This window comes from Haliotis asinina, chromosome 9, assembly GCF_037392515.1.
Source record: "Haliotis asinina isolate JCU_RB_2024 chromosome 9, JCU_Hal_asi_v2, whole genome shotgun sequence".
Taxonomy (NCBI): domain Eukaryota; kingdom Metazoa; phylum Mollusca; class Gastropoda; order Lepetellida; family Haliotidae; genus Haliotis; species Haliotis asinina.
Genome location: NC_090288.1, coordinates 24,395,464 through 24,410,730, shown reverse-complemented (window position 1 = coordinate 24,410,730; position 15,267 = coordinate 24,395,464). Strand labels below are relative to the sequence as shown.

The 15,267-nt window shown below is 39.2% G+C and overlaps 1 protein-coding gene across 1 annotated transcript in view; it reads right to left on the bottom strand.

Annotated features, from left to right (window-relative positions):
• LOC137295791 (ciliary rootlet coiled-coil protein 2-like) overlaps positions 1 to 15,267 on the bottom strand; it is a 205,512-nt gene that overhangs the window by 116,045 nt on the left and 74,200 nt on the right. Inside the window, exons 15-22 of the mRNA XM_067827340.1 lie at positions 14,798 to 15,001; positions 14,267 to 14,460; positions 8,368 to 8,496; positions 7,776 to 7,908; positions 6,723 to 6,836; positions 6,228 to 6,338; positions 5,946 to 6,105; positions 5,250 to 5,379 (exon numbers count right to left, since the gene is read on the bottom strand). Of these exons, the coding sequence (XP_067683441.1) occupies positions 5,250 to 5,379; positions 5,946 to 6,105; positions 6,228 to 6,338; positions 6,723 to 6,836; positions 7,776 to 7,908; positions 8,368 to 8,496; positions 14,267 to 14,460; positions 14,798 to 15,001 (1,175 nt within the window). The remainder of the gene's footprint in view (positions 1 to 5,249; positions 5,380 to 5,945; positions 6,106 to 6,227; positions 6,339 to 6,722; positions 6,837 to 7,775; positions 7,909 to 8,367; positions 8,497 to 14,266; positions 14,461 to 14,797; positions 15,002 to 15,267) is intronic.

The window sequence follows — 15,267 nt, the reverse complement described above, 5'->3', positions numbered from 1 at the left end:
CCCCCACATTATCAGACACCCGTGTTATTGCTCACATGGGATATACAGGTTGAGTGAAAGAAAAAAACACAAGAACATGCACTTGTCTATGTGTGTATACACAAAACATATGTGTATCTTTGAATTGTTATGAAACTAGCATGTGACGGAGAAAATAAAATTGTACCAAAGTATTTCTGTGTTTTCTTTGCAAAATTTTGCATTTCTCCTATAGAGAGTTCACAATAGGCTTGCTTCCATAATGTAACAATATACATGATTGTTATTTATTGTTCAGATATTTAATTGTATGGGAGTAATTACTTTATTCTTTTCAGATGTCAATGTCAACTCAAATTCTCAAACACATGTAGAGGTGTGGCATGCAAGCAGTTAAGTCAATCAAATATATCGTATCATTTTGTTTACATAAAGAAAGGTAGTGACTAGATAATTGCTATGAAATCTGGAGAATGTCCATGGTGTGAGAAGATTGAAGAAAAAACACAAGGGAACTTTAAAGAACACTTTAACACTTTATTTGATGGCATGAATGCGCATGATAACAATACAAATATTGATAAAAGTACATGTACTTTTGTACATTTACATATGTTTACAGGTTCATAGTCCTGCATAATAATAATGCAGAAAGTGCTCTAGTGTTCTATTAACAGTCCACTTTTATGATATTTTGCACAGGTTACCTCACATAGATTCATCAAACATCCTTGAAAAAACCATGTAAGCTTTTCTGCCATTTCTCATTTTGTGACTGTCGTGTCAGTTTTTCCACAATATTCTGCATCTGCATAACAGAAACTGCCGAGTGTTCCATATGTCTGAACTGGCATTCATGGCACCCTCAATCAGTTCTTTGTCCCCCTGGCTTCCAAACACAGGGTATTGCGTTGTACATTTCCATTGTTTCAGTAATGGTGATGAGGGCGTTCTCTGTTAAAAACTCCTCACATTTGGGTTAAATCTGAGAAAGTCGTCTTCGTCAGTGATTGCAAATGCTTCTTCACCAAGTCCCTTATTCCAGCAATTCTTGATTGTCTGATGTGAGACACGTTGCCAAGTGATGTGGGAGAGAGCTATTGCGTTTTTTACTGTTGCGGCCTTCAGGAAGTCCATGGGAGTGAGTACCGATTCAACGGCATTATTGACAGGTCCTCTTCAGTAGTGTTACTTGTACACTTGGATTATGCCTTGATCCATCGGTGGGAGGAGAGAGGTGGTGTTCTTTGTAAATAGCATGGATACTGCGACGTGCCAGTAATGAGGGGTTTCAGTTTATGATTTCCTGTCTTGTTAGATATTAGCAACACTGTCATGCGTTGTTTGGCCTTCTTGAACCCACCTGGGCATTTATCCTCTGGCATCAACAATGTCCTGTCCGGCAATGTCTTATAATATAGCCCTGGTTTTGAAACAGTTAATAATTTGATGCAGCATTGACAACTTCTGAGCTTGTATTTTCATACTCTCTCCAGAGATTGGTGTTCCATCATGTCTGGACTGTTTAAACCATGAAAAGAGAGCTTCGTCCAGCATCGTGTCATATGCAGTCTTAGCCTTCTGTAAGTCAAGACCCCCCCCCCCGATATCTTCTGTCTACATTACAAATCCCTTCAGCTTCTCCTGACAGGACTCCAGAGCTGTGACTGACACTGGCCTGGGACTCTCCATTCCTAACTCTCTTGATGAGGGCCAATTTCTGTGCAACTGTGTAAGCTTGACGTTTGATCTTCATAGATGCCATGGTGAAATTCACACATTGTACAGAACAAATGCGGCCTGAACTTTTATACTGAAGATGATTTCAGCACTCATATCTCCTTCTTTGAATGTGATTACAGCTTAATTTCAAAGTGTTACAGAGTGCTTTGCTTCAGGTTATCTGTATTGAGAATGTTGTGTTGCTTTTTCATACTTGATGAGATTCTGTTTTTTTTTCAGTTATTGTCCAGATTACACTCCAGTTGACATCCTGTACACATCCACCATGACTTCAATGACAACATGTGGCATGTTTGATGCTCAAATTAGTTTTGACAGTTCAAAGGGATGATCTCATTAATTTACTCAAACAACAGATAATACAGCAACAGTTCCAGCAACGGGGGCACCTCACTGTGCCGCCACCTGTTGTTCTAGGCTGACATTCAGTCAACCATGGCAGGTAAAAAAACAATAGCCTGTCACAGAAAAGTTGGCAGAAAGTAAAACTTGGCTCATGTCATTTATTCACGTATCACAGCGTATTATATCACAACCTAACACATATCACAGTTATAACTATTACATCATATGTAAATACACATAATATACATTACATACAATAATTTACTGCATGACAGAATGTTCAGAGTAGTACCTTATTTAATCATGTCATCATACATCTCTTTATTTCATGTGCTGACACATGTTAATAATTTAGTTCACATATACATCACAATATCATCAAATTACAACATACAAATTACAGTCCAACCATATTCTATGACAGTTTTCCTCCCAGCCAAGAAGTATTTTTGTTATTTTTTATTCTAGAGTCTAGGTTTCGATACTTCCTTTTTAGTGGCAGTCTACCACCAGCCTGGACAACTGTATCAGATTGGAAAACATACAATATTATTCCATTTAGATGTACACAGATTACAGAATTAAGATGGTTCCAAATGAAAATTATTAATAATATCTTATGTAAGGCACAAACTATTGTCAACATAAAATAATAAGTCCAGTGACTCATTCCTGTGCAGCTATTGTAAAACTTCCAATGAAACTATTTTACACCTGTAATTTGATGAATAGACTTTGGAAGAAAAAAGAAAATTGAAGAGTGACTCATGTCTGATGGTGGAATAAGAATTAAACACAAATTATACTATTTGGGTTAAAGGAAAATCAAAATGATCCTTTGAATATAATCTTGCTTCTTACTAAACAAACACTCTTTCGCAACCAAAAATATGGAATAATGCCAGATCAAAAGAATATTTTTAGAATCTGCTAGCAGTACTATTATGTCTCAAAATGTATCGCTCTTAGAACTTGTTCATATTTACAAAATCTTGGTGTTCAATGCATACTGTATTTGCTTAGTAATGTACTTCCTGCTTTGGATAGTCCATATCTGACACTGAACATAAGCAAAGACTGTAGAGCAATATACATGTATGTTTATGACATTAATGTGGCCGAGATGATTTTATTACTTCTGTATAAATGTTTTAGAAACATGTTTTAATCTATTTTGTTTCTCTTTCTTCAAGTACATGTACAAACTAGATAACACAAGTAGCATAGTTAGAATAGTTTACAATAGGTTCAACCCAGCACTTACATAACTGTAGTGACTGTTCCCTTTCTATATTATTCAGGCAGAATTCAAAGATATTATGTGATATGACTGGTACAATCAATTTATCACATGTATGGTAATAGTATTTTCATATAAAATTTACATAGCTGGAAAACACTGACTAGTAAACTGGGTTTGCTTAACAAAGTGCTTGCTGTCAGCTCACCATCCAGTAGCTGTTCTGTGTTATTTCTCCAACTGGAACCTCGTCCGCTACTAACTTCACATACCAGTAAATACGCATCAGGACTTGGTTTAACGCTTTGTTACTTGCACTGGTGCAGCCCAATATTACCAAATGAGCCTAGTTATGATAGGAATTCCTAAATTACAATATCTTTGTCACCTGTAGGATGATTGTGAATATCATGATATGTTCTGGCCAAGTTGTCAGATGCATTGATTGTTGCTGGACAGCCCTAAGGCACTGCCAGTGCACATTGGTGTTTCCTCTGCTCTTAATTCTAAAGCTATCACCATTACAAACAAGATTCTGTCCACCTAGGGAACCAAACATTGCAAAATGGCAAACGTTCAAGTCAATGAACAATGTGACCAGTTGAAGCATTTATATACATGACACCACTAGTATCTAGCACTCTAAATACTAAATTTCAAACAAAAACTTAAATCAATTAATCAAAATTAATCAAAAGTCTTCATCTGTTTGGTACCCCTTCTGTCAGGCATTGATTAAACAGTGTTCACTCTGAGAACACTTGACTGGCGACTTAAATGACACAGGCTATAACCTGAAATGGTGTGACATTTAATATCCCTCATAACGACATATAGGGTGCCGGTACAGTGAGATTTAAACCCCAGCAACACATGCAGTAGATGTTTATTTAACAACCAACGATCAACTGACGATCCCAATTAGATATGGAAAAGATAAGTAGTAACAGATGCATTATTGGGTCATCGCTTTGCTGTCACTATGCAACGTGTAAGTGACATGAACTTTTGGGGAGCCATGTTATACCCTGCAGTTTAACCAAATCCATAGTATCGCGAAGCGCATTATTACGAGAGATGACTGTATGTCTTCAGGGTTCTGACAAGACACTAGAAAAGTCTTGGAAGTCTTGCATATCTGCATAGAACTAGAACTTTCCAGAAAGATGGAAGAACATGCTGTGATGTAGACAAAGTGTTCATGAACGCTGAGGTATTATTTGCATCTTCCTGCAGCTGTGATAAGGCTACACTGGTGTTGCCTCTGGTGGCAGTATCTGCATTGCTGGTTGCAGAGGACGATCATCTCACTGTGGATTTAGACTGTAGATGTTACTGGTACTTCAGGCAGCTGTATCGGAGGGTCAGCATCATCAGGATGCACAATGTCTTTGTTGAATGACCTCTGATGTGCTGTTTAACAGGATTGAGTTGACTTCGATAAGGTTCATAGATGAAAACAATTTCTTCTGCACCGCCGATGATGGGGGCATCTTGTTTTTACTCTCTGATGGCAACTCAGTAGCAGGGATTTACAGGATGTGAATTCCTGCATCTTATATGCATAAAAATTAACAATCTATGCAACAATATTTATTAGTGCATCCACAAGTATACAGAAAAAGTCCAAACACTTTTTGTAAAAAATTTCGATCAAGTAGCAATAAGTTATCACTGAGTCTGCTACTCAGTGGGTTTTGGTATCATTTGCAATTTAATTGCTGTAACAATGTGCTAATCAGGATAAATGAGTACCTGCAATGCAAGCTGGAAGAACATGGATTAATGCATGATGGGCACTGTTGTGAGGATTAGCTGCTGATGATGGATACTTGAAGTCACTGCAAGAATTCATCAAATGTAAACAAACTACATTATGATGAATAAATGTCACAAAATATAAACTATTTTTTATTGCATGCATGCAATAGTTTGGATGTACCTGTTCTTGAGTCAAACTGGATATCCTGGCAATATAGGGCTGTTTATCACTTGGCCTTGAAGATTTGTCACAGACAGAATTCCATACATGGCTTGCAAAGCTGATGTAGCGATTTCTCTCATTTCTTAATCTGAAAATTAAGGGTTAATATTACTGACAGAAAATTCATGACTGGCTGCTGTAGAGAGGTCAAAGAGGAAAGGAAATTAAACAGCCTATTTTAACTCTGGCCTGTAACGGGATGGTTGTGAAGGATCATTTAGTTCTCAGGCAAAATGATGGCAAAAAGAAAAACTCATTCAGCTCATCACTTGAGACCACATAATAATTACATTCATGCCCTCATTTCAGTGTCATAAGATACATTTTCAGTTTGATTATTGTCTTTCATGACCTATGATCAGTCAGGTTACATCTAGCTGTTATTTAACACTGAAACGCCAGAGGTGAGCTCCATCATGATATTAAATGAACAAGAACATAATTGTCAAGAGTTTTACTGATATGGACAGAAATGTCCCTTTTCTCTGATAATGATGGTATGAACTTGAAGCATCTCTCCAACAGTCTCTTTCAACTTGTCCTTCTAGATCTTGAAGACTGAATTATGGTCAAGAATACCCAAGAAGTTTCAACACCATCTATCCCACAGTTCTGAAAACTGAAAGTGTGAAAAGTTTGCTGACATGAACTTACCGATACTGACATTTGTCTTGTCTTTCTGCCAGGCCAACAGAGATGGCAGCTGCCTCAAATGCCCCAGACTGTCCAATGTCCAGTACAATGTTGAGTTCTCTGTATAGCCTTGCCAGTAGTGTTATTCTGGTTGGTAATGTCATGCATTCTCCTGTTTTGCCTGACAACAACAAGCAGTCACAAACTCAATAATAAGCCTGTTTTGAAAACCAGCTCCAATCAGGGGTGGTGAAACTGAGTCTGAGACTGCACCAGAATTGAGAGTATTGCTGTCATGCCTACCTTGCAGAACACTTATGATGTGCATCCTCTCATGTGTGTAACGGGTCAGTAGGTCAGACACTGTTGAGGTACTGCAGAGATCCTCATCTATCATCACCACACTTCCTGCTTCTGGAAACATAGAACATTCGGGCTGCACACATGAATATCTACTGTTCCAGTCTACTTAAGATAGGGACTGGTCATTTATTAAAGGGTGCACAGATTTTAGTATTTCAGGATATGCATGATAAATTGACACTATTAAAGAGACTGGGGTTTTGCTTAATAATGGAAGGTCATAAAAATGTACTGGAGGTCGTGACAAATTATTACTAGAACTGGAGACAGATAAATGTCACAAGAATGTTAGAATGAGCAACTGTTCATTTCAAGAGTTCGTTAGGGGAATTTTTCCTACAGCCTTAAAAGCTTCAAATATTGTCAAGATCTTTCTTTTCTGCTACCCAAATTTGCATCTGACAATGAGAAATTCTTGAGAACTGTCTGAAATACCTGCACCGATTGAAGAAATTTTGTTGTGAAACTGTTGTCTGTCAAGACCCATCAAGCCAGATAAACCTTCACTGAGTGTCAAAGTGAGTAGTTGGTCCAGTCCAGCCACATCACCTGCACAATCAAAATTAGTATTGGACCAGCATTACTTTAGTTCTGATGCTTTAACCTAAATATCCACATACTGACAACACAGTTGTATATATATTGTGAGCTATCAGAAACTGACATTTTTAATAAGCAGCTGCCTCAACTACATGAAGGCTAAAAGTACTAGCTCTTAAAGTCCTCATCAGTGTAATACCACAATATCAGCTGTTGAAATAGTTTCAGAATACATGTATCTTGTCTCCCCTTTATCAAGAGTCCGTCTGCACACTCATCATGAGTTACAACATGGCTCCACAGCTGCAGTCAAAACGTTCAAGATCACTAGAAATGTGAAAATATTATTTCACATGTAGTCTATAAAACATTCAGGATGCTGTGGCCAAATGATTTGAACTGAAGACTAAGAAAATTCCCATGAAAATCTAATATCTGAGGACATTCATGACATGCTGTTAAAAAGGTTAAAGGCTAAGAGAGATGTTTGCCTTGAACAAAATTATCAAAAGTGTTACATTCTCTAGATATATGTCAAGTTTGACCATGTGTGGAGGGAATGGGAGGTAATACATGGGTGAGTGTGATTTTATGTCCACTTCTTTTAGCAGGGAATGCCAAGGGATTTCATGTGTTCCACTACCTTCACTAGGAAGAGGAGAGTAAGAAATTAAGTATGAGTCAGGATAAGGAAAAATTAATAATTTAGACCAATACAAAACACACAAGGGCCTTTCATCACTTCAAATGGTTTTATAAAATATCCATTAATAGGAGACAACACAATTTTACTAACTGTTGCTTTTCTCTTCAAATTTGGCTTGGAGGTATATTAATGCTAAAATCTGCCAAGCAGCCTATCACATGCCATTTGGCACCCTTAGAAATCAGTTCAACTATCATCTGGTCTCACAGTCCTATTAGACATTCATGGGGTAAACAATGAACCTTTCTTCCACAGTGCTTGTTCCTTTGCCTTGAGAAACTGTAGGTCTGTGTGGTGGGCAGAGGTGGTTGTTCCCCCATCTATTGCAGACAACAGAAGTTGTTCTCTCAACACTGAGTATTTGGCATCAAGCATCTGCAAGAAAAGTATTTTAGGATGACTACATGTCACTAACAGTAATAATCTCACCATAGTCGGGGTTATGGAATTCAAAAGCTGGTACTTAGACATAATCGTCCAAATCATAATTGTCCTTGCTTCCTTCACCAGCTGCATTAACTTTTTTGAGACCATTATAGGATCCTTTCATGGTTATGACCTTGACCTTTGACACTCGTGACATATGCCAATGGAGTTCAACAAATTTTACAGGAAGTCCAAGGTAGTATTTTGTCTGATATCAACAACCTCTTCCTTGTATTGCTAGACAGAAAATTCACTGGCAGGTGAAAAGTGGAATGCTGACAAAAGCTGGACAAAGCAGTCCATTCTCTGGACCCCACAACCTGGCCACATATATGTTTTGTTCCCAGGAGTTCATGGTTAACAACATCCAAATCATTATGTACAACTAAATCTGTCTCAAAAACCTACCTCCAGCACACATTTGTCATCTGCTGCTCCCTCATAGGCTGTGAGCACATTGTACACATTCCATGTGGTCTTGTGTTGTCTGATGTCACTCTCCCCATGCCACAGCCTTGTCAGTTCCTCCACCTCACACTGTACACAACATACATAGTCACTGTACCAACTCTAACACATGGGAGACAGTCATTGCCTTTAAACATCAAGCAATTACGTACATGGTAATATTCAAAACTAAATGCTTTTGGATGTTCACAGTATAACTACTGGAACCAAGGTGTGTACTGCTCCTAACCTCCAGTATCTGCTTCATTCGTTCAGTAAGTGAGTTTAGTTTTACTCCACACTCAGCAATATTCCATCTATATGGCCACAATCTGGACCAGACAATCCACTGATCAACAGCATGAGCATCAATTTGCGCAATTGGGAGCCAGTGGCATATGTCAACCAATCAGCGAACCTGACCACCTGATCCCATTAGTAGCCTCTTATGAAAGCATAGTTCCTTTTATAGCAAGCATGGGTTGCTGAAGACCTTCACAGGTACCATTTGTTCAGACTTATTGACCAGTCTAGAAGGTTCAGACCTCCTGCATGGGGTTTGTCCGTTGTCCTTCGTTACTTGGTATTCAATGAATATGAGCTTGTATTTCTGAGTTACATTTTGAACGAAAACATTATGGCTGAGTCTTTGGCGACTGCTTTGGGAAAGAACCAGTTAAAAGGAGAACAGCACAGAATGTCAACCATTCTTGGGCCAGATGATGTCTCTCTGCACTGTCAGTGAATTATGGATCTTCCTGGCTGCCCCCAAGAGCGCTGCTATCTTCGTAAGAGGCTATTCTTCCCGCTGTCTCCTACATCCAAGGCTGAGGTCTCACAGACAATGTTGTCCTTTAGAACGTTTGCTATCATACTGAAGGCATGATGCTTTGATGGACTACCACCCCCAGCAGCATCCAATCCACCCAGGACCCCGGTGTTAGCCTCTACAATGACTTTACACAACATCTGTTCTCTGGCAGCCCTCATGGAGGGTTGCCTTTGGCACTTGGTTACAGTGTTTTCCTCATGTTATCAGAGGGACTTATCAGTCACTGACATCCAGGGTTTGCACCAGTTTGGACACCTTGTCTTGGCACAGCAGCTATTGTCGGCCCATCAATGCAGATGCATATACATAATGTGCATCTATGTATTCGCTCTCTTGTACATACTGAATAAAATTCTGACTCTTTTTTTCGGATTTTTTTTCTCCATTCTTCTGGGATTAGAACTCTTGACACAACTGTAATGGGTTATTGCAGTTCATTTCTGCATGGATCTAGAGTGGTTAGTTCTCGCATTTGCAATGTAGAAATGTTCGACAATCTCACTTGCTGACCTCTACTCTATGGAGCAATCATGTCAGTGCAGTGAGTCCTTCCTGATTTCCTTGGTGGATTTCATAATGTTTCAAGTACATTAGCACACCACTGTGGTCTTACTGTGGTAAGTAGTGGAAGCCATGTGGTGTTGTTCTGGTACTGAACGTTAAACTTATGAGATTTCCAATTCAGTTTCCTTTTCCCTTCTTTGTGATGAGGTCTGGGGGGTCTGTCTTGAAACAGAGTATAGATCGATTACTAGTCATGAGACTCTAATTATTGGGTCCACTGATATATCATGCTGAAGTGAGATGACTCCCCTAGTTGCGTCCCCCTGCATATGTGAGGGTTGTGGCTGAACACTACATCGCTTGGGAGCAACCACTCCTTGGGAGCAGCTGTGCCTTGTAAGCCAAGGGGTTCAGGAGTACCTATCACTAACAGTAGGTACTATGTAAGTTGGATCTGGAATCCCTTGTTCATTGCTATCTGTGGTTGTCATTAGCATATACAGTGAATACTGTCAGTGCTTTTAGACTTATAGTGCAGCAGGTAAGTGCAAAAATTGTTGAACTCATTTCAGTCTTTATGGCAAAATGAAGTTGAGAAACGATCCTTCACATTTGCAACTGCACAAGACTGTGTGACCAAACCAGTAGCATTTGCAACTGCCAGACTTGCTGCCAAACTTAGTGAGATGTCCACATCTCTTTGCAGTGGGAGGGTTTGCTGTCCAGAATGTTTTCCGTTCTTTGCCAGTCTTCTCCCATCCCCAGTCACCCCAGTCAGCTGGACTCTCTGCTTCTGGCTGGCGCGGAATCGCTTCCTGAATCCACACACACATTGCCTGATATGCTGCACGTTTATTGTGTTGAGTTAGAGCTACTCTGGTTGTGGGGATGGCTTCATATGGTCTCTGCTTTCTGACAAATACATCAAGTACAGCCTCATCCACCATCTACAGTGCTTGACCTTGTCACAAGCTTCTCTAGGATCTCCATGTCATCATCCTCAAGGGTTGGTGGATGCTGGCTCAGTCTGACAAATACTGGTGTTCACTCTGACAAAATGTCCCATATTTGCCAAGCTGTCCTTTTACCTTTATTCCTAAAAGCTGGCACCACATCACAACCTGTAAAAGCATGGAAGAACAACATGCCTTTGACCTTCTCTTGACTTTTGCAGGATGTAAATGCCAATCCATCGAAGACTCTGACATTGGCCAATTAAGAGCCACAGCTGCTGCAGACCCATGCATTGCAGTGTTGAGAACATACACAGGCCAGTAACAGAGATGTCTGTGTCATTGACTTTGTTTATGATGGATTTGCTCCCTTGGGTATCAGCATATCTGGCATGAACAAAGATGCGGCTGTCTACCTTCTCCTGAGAACATTCATCTAGTTCAGTGAGATGTGTACCAAGTGCTTGGCGTCCCTTGGTCACAATAACCAAGTTTGATGTAGAATGTTGTACCTGCTTGAACTAATGTTGTTCTTTGCTGTCACCTTGCATCTCACTCCTTGTCCTCTTTTGGACCTTGTGTCTGCTTTCAGACTTACTTAATTGTACATATCAAATACAACACATATTGTCTTGTATGTCATGGCATATGCACTAATACTTGGCAGAAAGTCAAGGGCTGCTTAGTCTGCAAATGTCTTAGACCTTTTTGATGGCAATGCATGCATCAAAGCTGAACCATCAATGATAATGTTATTTGTCTCTTGGTCTGCAGGCATGATGTGTATGAAGGTCAACTGGAACTTTTGACAGCTATAAATCTTTCTGGCATCACTTAGAGATGCAGGGAATGACTGATTTTCACACTCATTTCAAACTGTGGGCTTCTTTTCTGAAATGCATGATAAACTGACCATGTGAGGATAACAGGCTGCATCTGTCTCTTCAGTGATAAAGACCTTCTCCAGCCACTCGTACTCCAGAGACAATTGTGATCTAAGCAGTTCTGTGGCTGGCATTGGCACTGTAATGCTTGGCAGTGTTGGATTCTTCATTGAAGCAGGAGGGATATTTGTAAAGGAATCAGGTAGTTCAGAAACAGATTTTACCCTCTCTGCTCCGAATTTTACTGGTTGATGATCTTCCCTATGGTTGTCTGCAACAGGATGCTGAAAGGCAGAAAGGCCATGGAAAGAGGAAATAGCACTTGTTGCAGAAGGGTTGTGGTCAGTGTTTTCCCTGACCGCTGAGTTACACAGCAGTGAAGTCACCAGTGTGCCCTGGTGTCTTTGTTTCAGTACTTCAAAGTGTGACAAAATTAACTTCAGTAAATGAAAAAACTGGTAACTGAATGGGATCATAAACTATGATAAATGCATCAGTAACATCCCTATTGTTGATGGTGATGCAGCTGACCAATGGATGGCAGCCATCTTGAAAAAGAGGCAGTCATCTGTAATTTTTGCGTGGCTAACAATCTTTTTGTGAAAGAGTTGTCCTTTGAGATTGTACGTATGCCAAATTTTATTCTTGCATGATCAAATATTTTGGGTCATTTTTGCATTTATCTTCTCCACTATTAAGGGAATCTGAGACCTGCCATCCAACTGTGGAATACGTGTAAATTATGAGACAGGATAAGTTTAAAAATTTGGAAATGTTAACTATAAATTGTACATTTATATACTTATCCTATCTCACACACTGTATGCCCGTCCAGCCTTCCACTGCTCATATTATGGCAGTTAACTGTCATTGGCTCCAAGAAGAGAATGATCACTCTGAGGTAGTCACATGGATAGATAGGGAAATGTGCTGCACGGTCAGCGTGGAACTACGGATCTGTCCTTTAAGGAGAAGAACACAGGCATATGGACAAGAGAGGTCTACAGGGAAAGTTCTAATTCGTTCCTTTCAGTGTTCAAGGAAGATAGTGAAGTGCAAATTGTGGGATAGGATAAGTATATATAAACATACAATATATAGTTAAAATTTCCAATTCTGGACATTTGTAGTGCTCCATAATACAAGTGACTATCACAGTGAGGAATAAGAAAATCATGAAGAGGTCAGTGGTAGATAACTTCAGGTTTTGAGCAGAGCCTGGGTTTGCCATGGAAGAAGAACAGGCACATTTTGGGTTCAGTCGTAGGGGACTGAATCCCAGAAAGGAACTGCAATACGTTTGTCAACGTGGTATCATGAAATAATAATTCATACAAAAGTTCATTATTAGTTATAACCAGTACAAGCAATACATTAGCATTCAGATATTCAGATATTAGGAAAATATAGAAATAACAGTTTCATCATGTAACAGAAATAAAGTATCAGGAAACAAAGAATCAGAAAAAAGTTTTGCTCGGAAAAAAGACACCAGAAAATAGAAACAGTTCACTGTCTACATTTGGCATCCTTGCTTCTTCAAGTGCAGGGTTGTGATCTTGGATTGGATTTCCCATGTCCAGAGTGGTGTACAATGATGACTAGACTTCTTTAAGCACTTCCACCAGACCTTGTTCCATCTTGAACACCTAAAGTTCCCCATTCCAGCAAAGCTTCTTGCCATCCTTGTTGCTCTCTATCACCTCTATAATGTCTCATCTCAAACTGACACGCTTTACTCTTACATAGATCTGTTGGTACCACCATAAAAAATAAGGTAACCGTATACCAACTATACATGTCTGGAAGCCAGTTACTCCTTTAACAATATTGCTTCCATTGTAATGTTGTGTTTTTATCTAATGTAGTTTTTAAACTAATGTAAGTTTATACCAATTATACATGATTGAAAGCCGCTTAATACCTGATTAAGTCAGAATCGTTTCCATGGAAACTGAAAAATTATAAATCACAAAAATCTGTAAATAGCAAAAGGCACCACTTTAGGGTCTCCCCCACATATCCGCCAAGTTTTGCAGAAAGATATTAAGAAATATATTTTGAGATTAACTCTGAATCGTTTCTATGGAAACTGGGAATGATAAATCATGAAAACCTGAAATACCAAAAGGCACCACATTGGGGTCTGCCACAAATATCTACCAAGTTTTGCTGACAGATGTTAGGAAGTTTTTGAGTTCTGCTCCAGAAACAAAACACACTAAACCTGAAACGTTTCCATGGAAACCAAGAAAACAAGAAATTGCAAAAAACTGTAAATAGCAAAAGGCACCACTTTAGGTTCCAACTGATTATATCTACCAAGCTTGGCAGAAAAATTTGAACGTTTTCTAAACTAAGACCAAAACTTTTCATGGAAAAACCAAAAAATGCCCAAAATCTGTAAATAACAACAATAGGTTGAGATTGCTATATATATCAATTTTGGTCTAAAAATATTGAACGGTGTTTTAGTTATGCTCTGGAAACAAAACGATTACAGACGGACGGACAGATGGATGGACGGACAGACGAGGGGTTGACTATATCCCCCTGCATTACATGCCAGGGGGATAAATGGCATGACAAAACATTTTCAGTTAGATCAGTTGTTTATGAACTGTGCAGACACACGTGATGAGAACACAACAGTTTCTCTATTTCTGTTTCATGTTTCCCCCATTTACCTTATAAGGTAGAGTCAGCAGCAGTTCAGCCATCTCAGTATCTTGCAGAACCTGAAGACTGACAAGAATGGCAGCAGTAACCTGGTGTGGTAAGACTGACTGCCCATGTGTCATTGTGAGTGTTTCAGTTCTGCACACTGTCTGTAGTACTGCAGATTCTTCCAGGAGGTCTGTGTACTCATCCTGCAGGTCATCTAAGTGCAAACAAATCAAAAGTCAACCATGGCAGATTTAATGGATGCAAAACAAATCAGCAGTGCCGTGGGCAACAAGAAACTGTGGTAAAAACTTCTCCTATTTCATCACAGGTTGTTAAAAGGACCAACAAAGTTCCAGATATTACACAGAGTGAAATAGGTTAATTTCTACAAAAGAAAGACTATTCAGCAAAAAAATGACAAAAAAGCAACATCATAGACAACTTTTAAAGATGGTGCAGCAAGATGTAAAAACAACAAAAGTGTGTTAGATGTTGAAACTATGGGCTGATAATATGCCCTGGAGTGTGCATGGTCCATGTGAACTGGTTACCTGCATTCTGCAAGTCTAGTTTGGTTTTCTTGACTCGGAGCTGAGCTAGTCTCTCCACTCTCTCACTTCTCGGCATGTTTGCAGCAACTTCAGTCAGTTCTCGGAGAGATTCATCTTGAAGCAGGGACAGCAGCCTTTCTCTCTCCTCACAGTGGCGGTGATAAACTTCCTGCATATATGCCTCTCTCCACACACATAAATCACCTGAAATGGAATACAAGTCTTTACTGCAAAGTCACTGTTTTACAAACAAGGAACTAATACAACATTTAGACTGTTTTAATTTATCCAACAGAACAATTCATTATTATGACTGCTAACGTCATCATATATATGTTCATTACCACACATAGTCCATATGGCCCACACATTGGCAGTGTACCTGTTGGAGAAATGAGATGTATCTAAATATCACAACATAATTTTCTGAATAAAATTGATATTTTATACTTATCTTGACTCATGCTTAT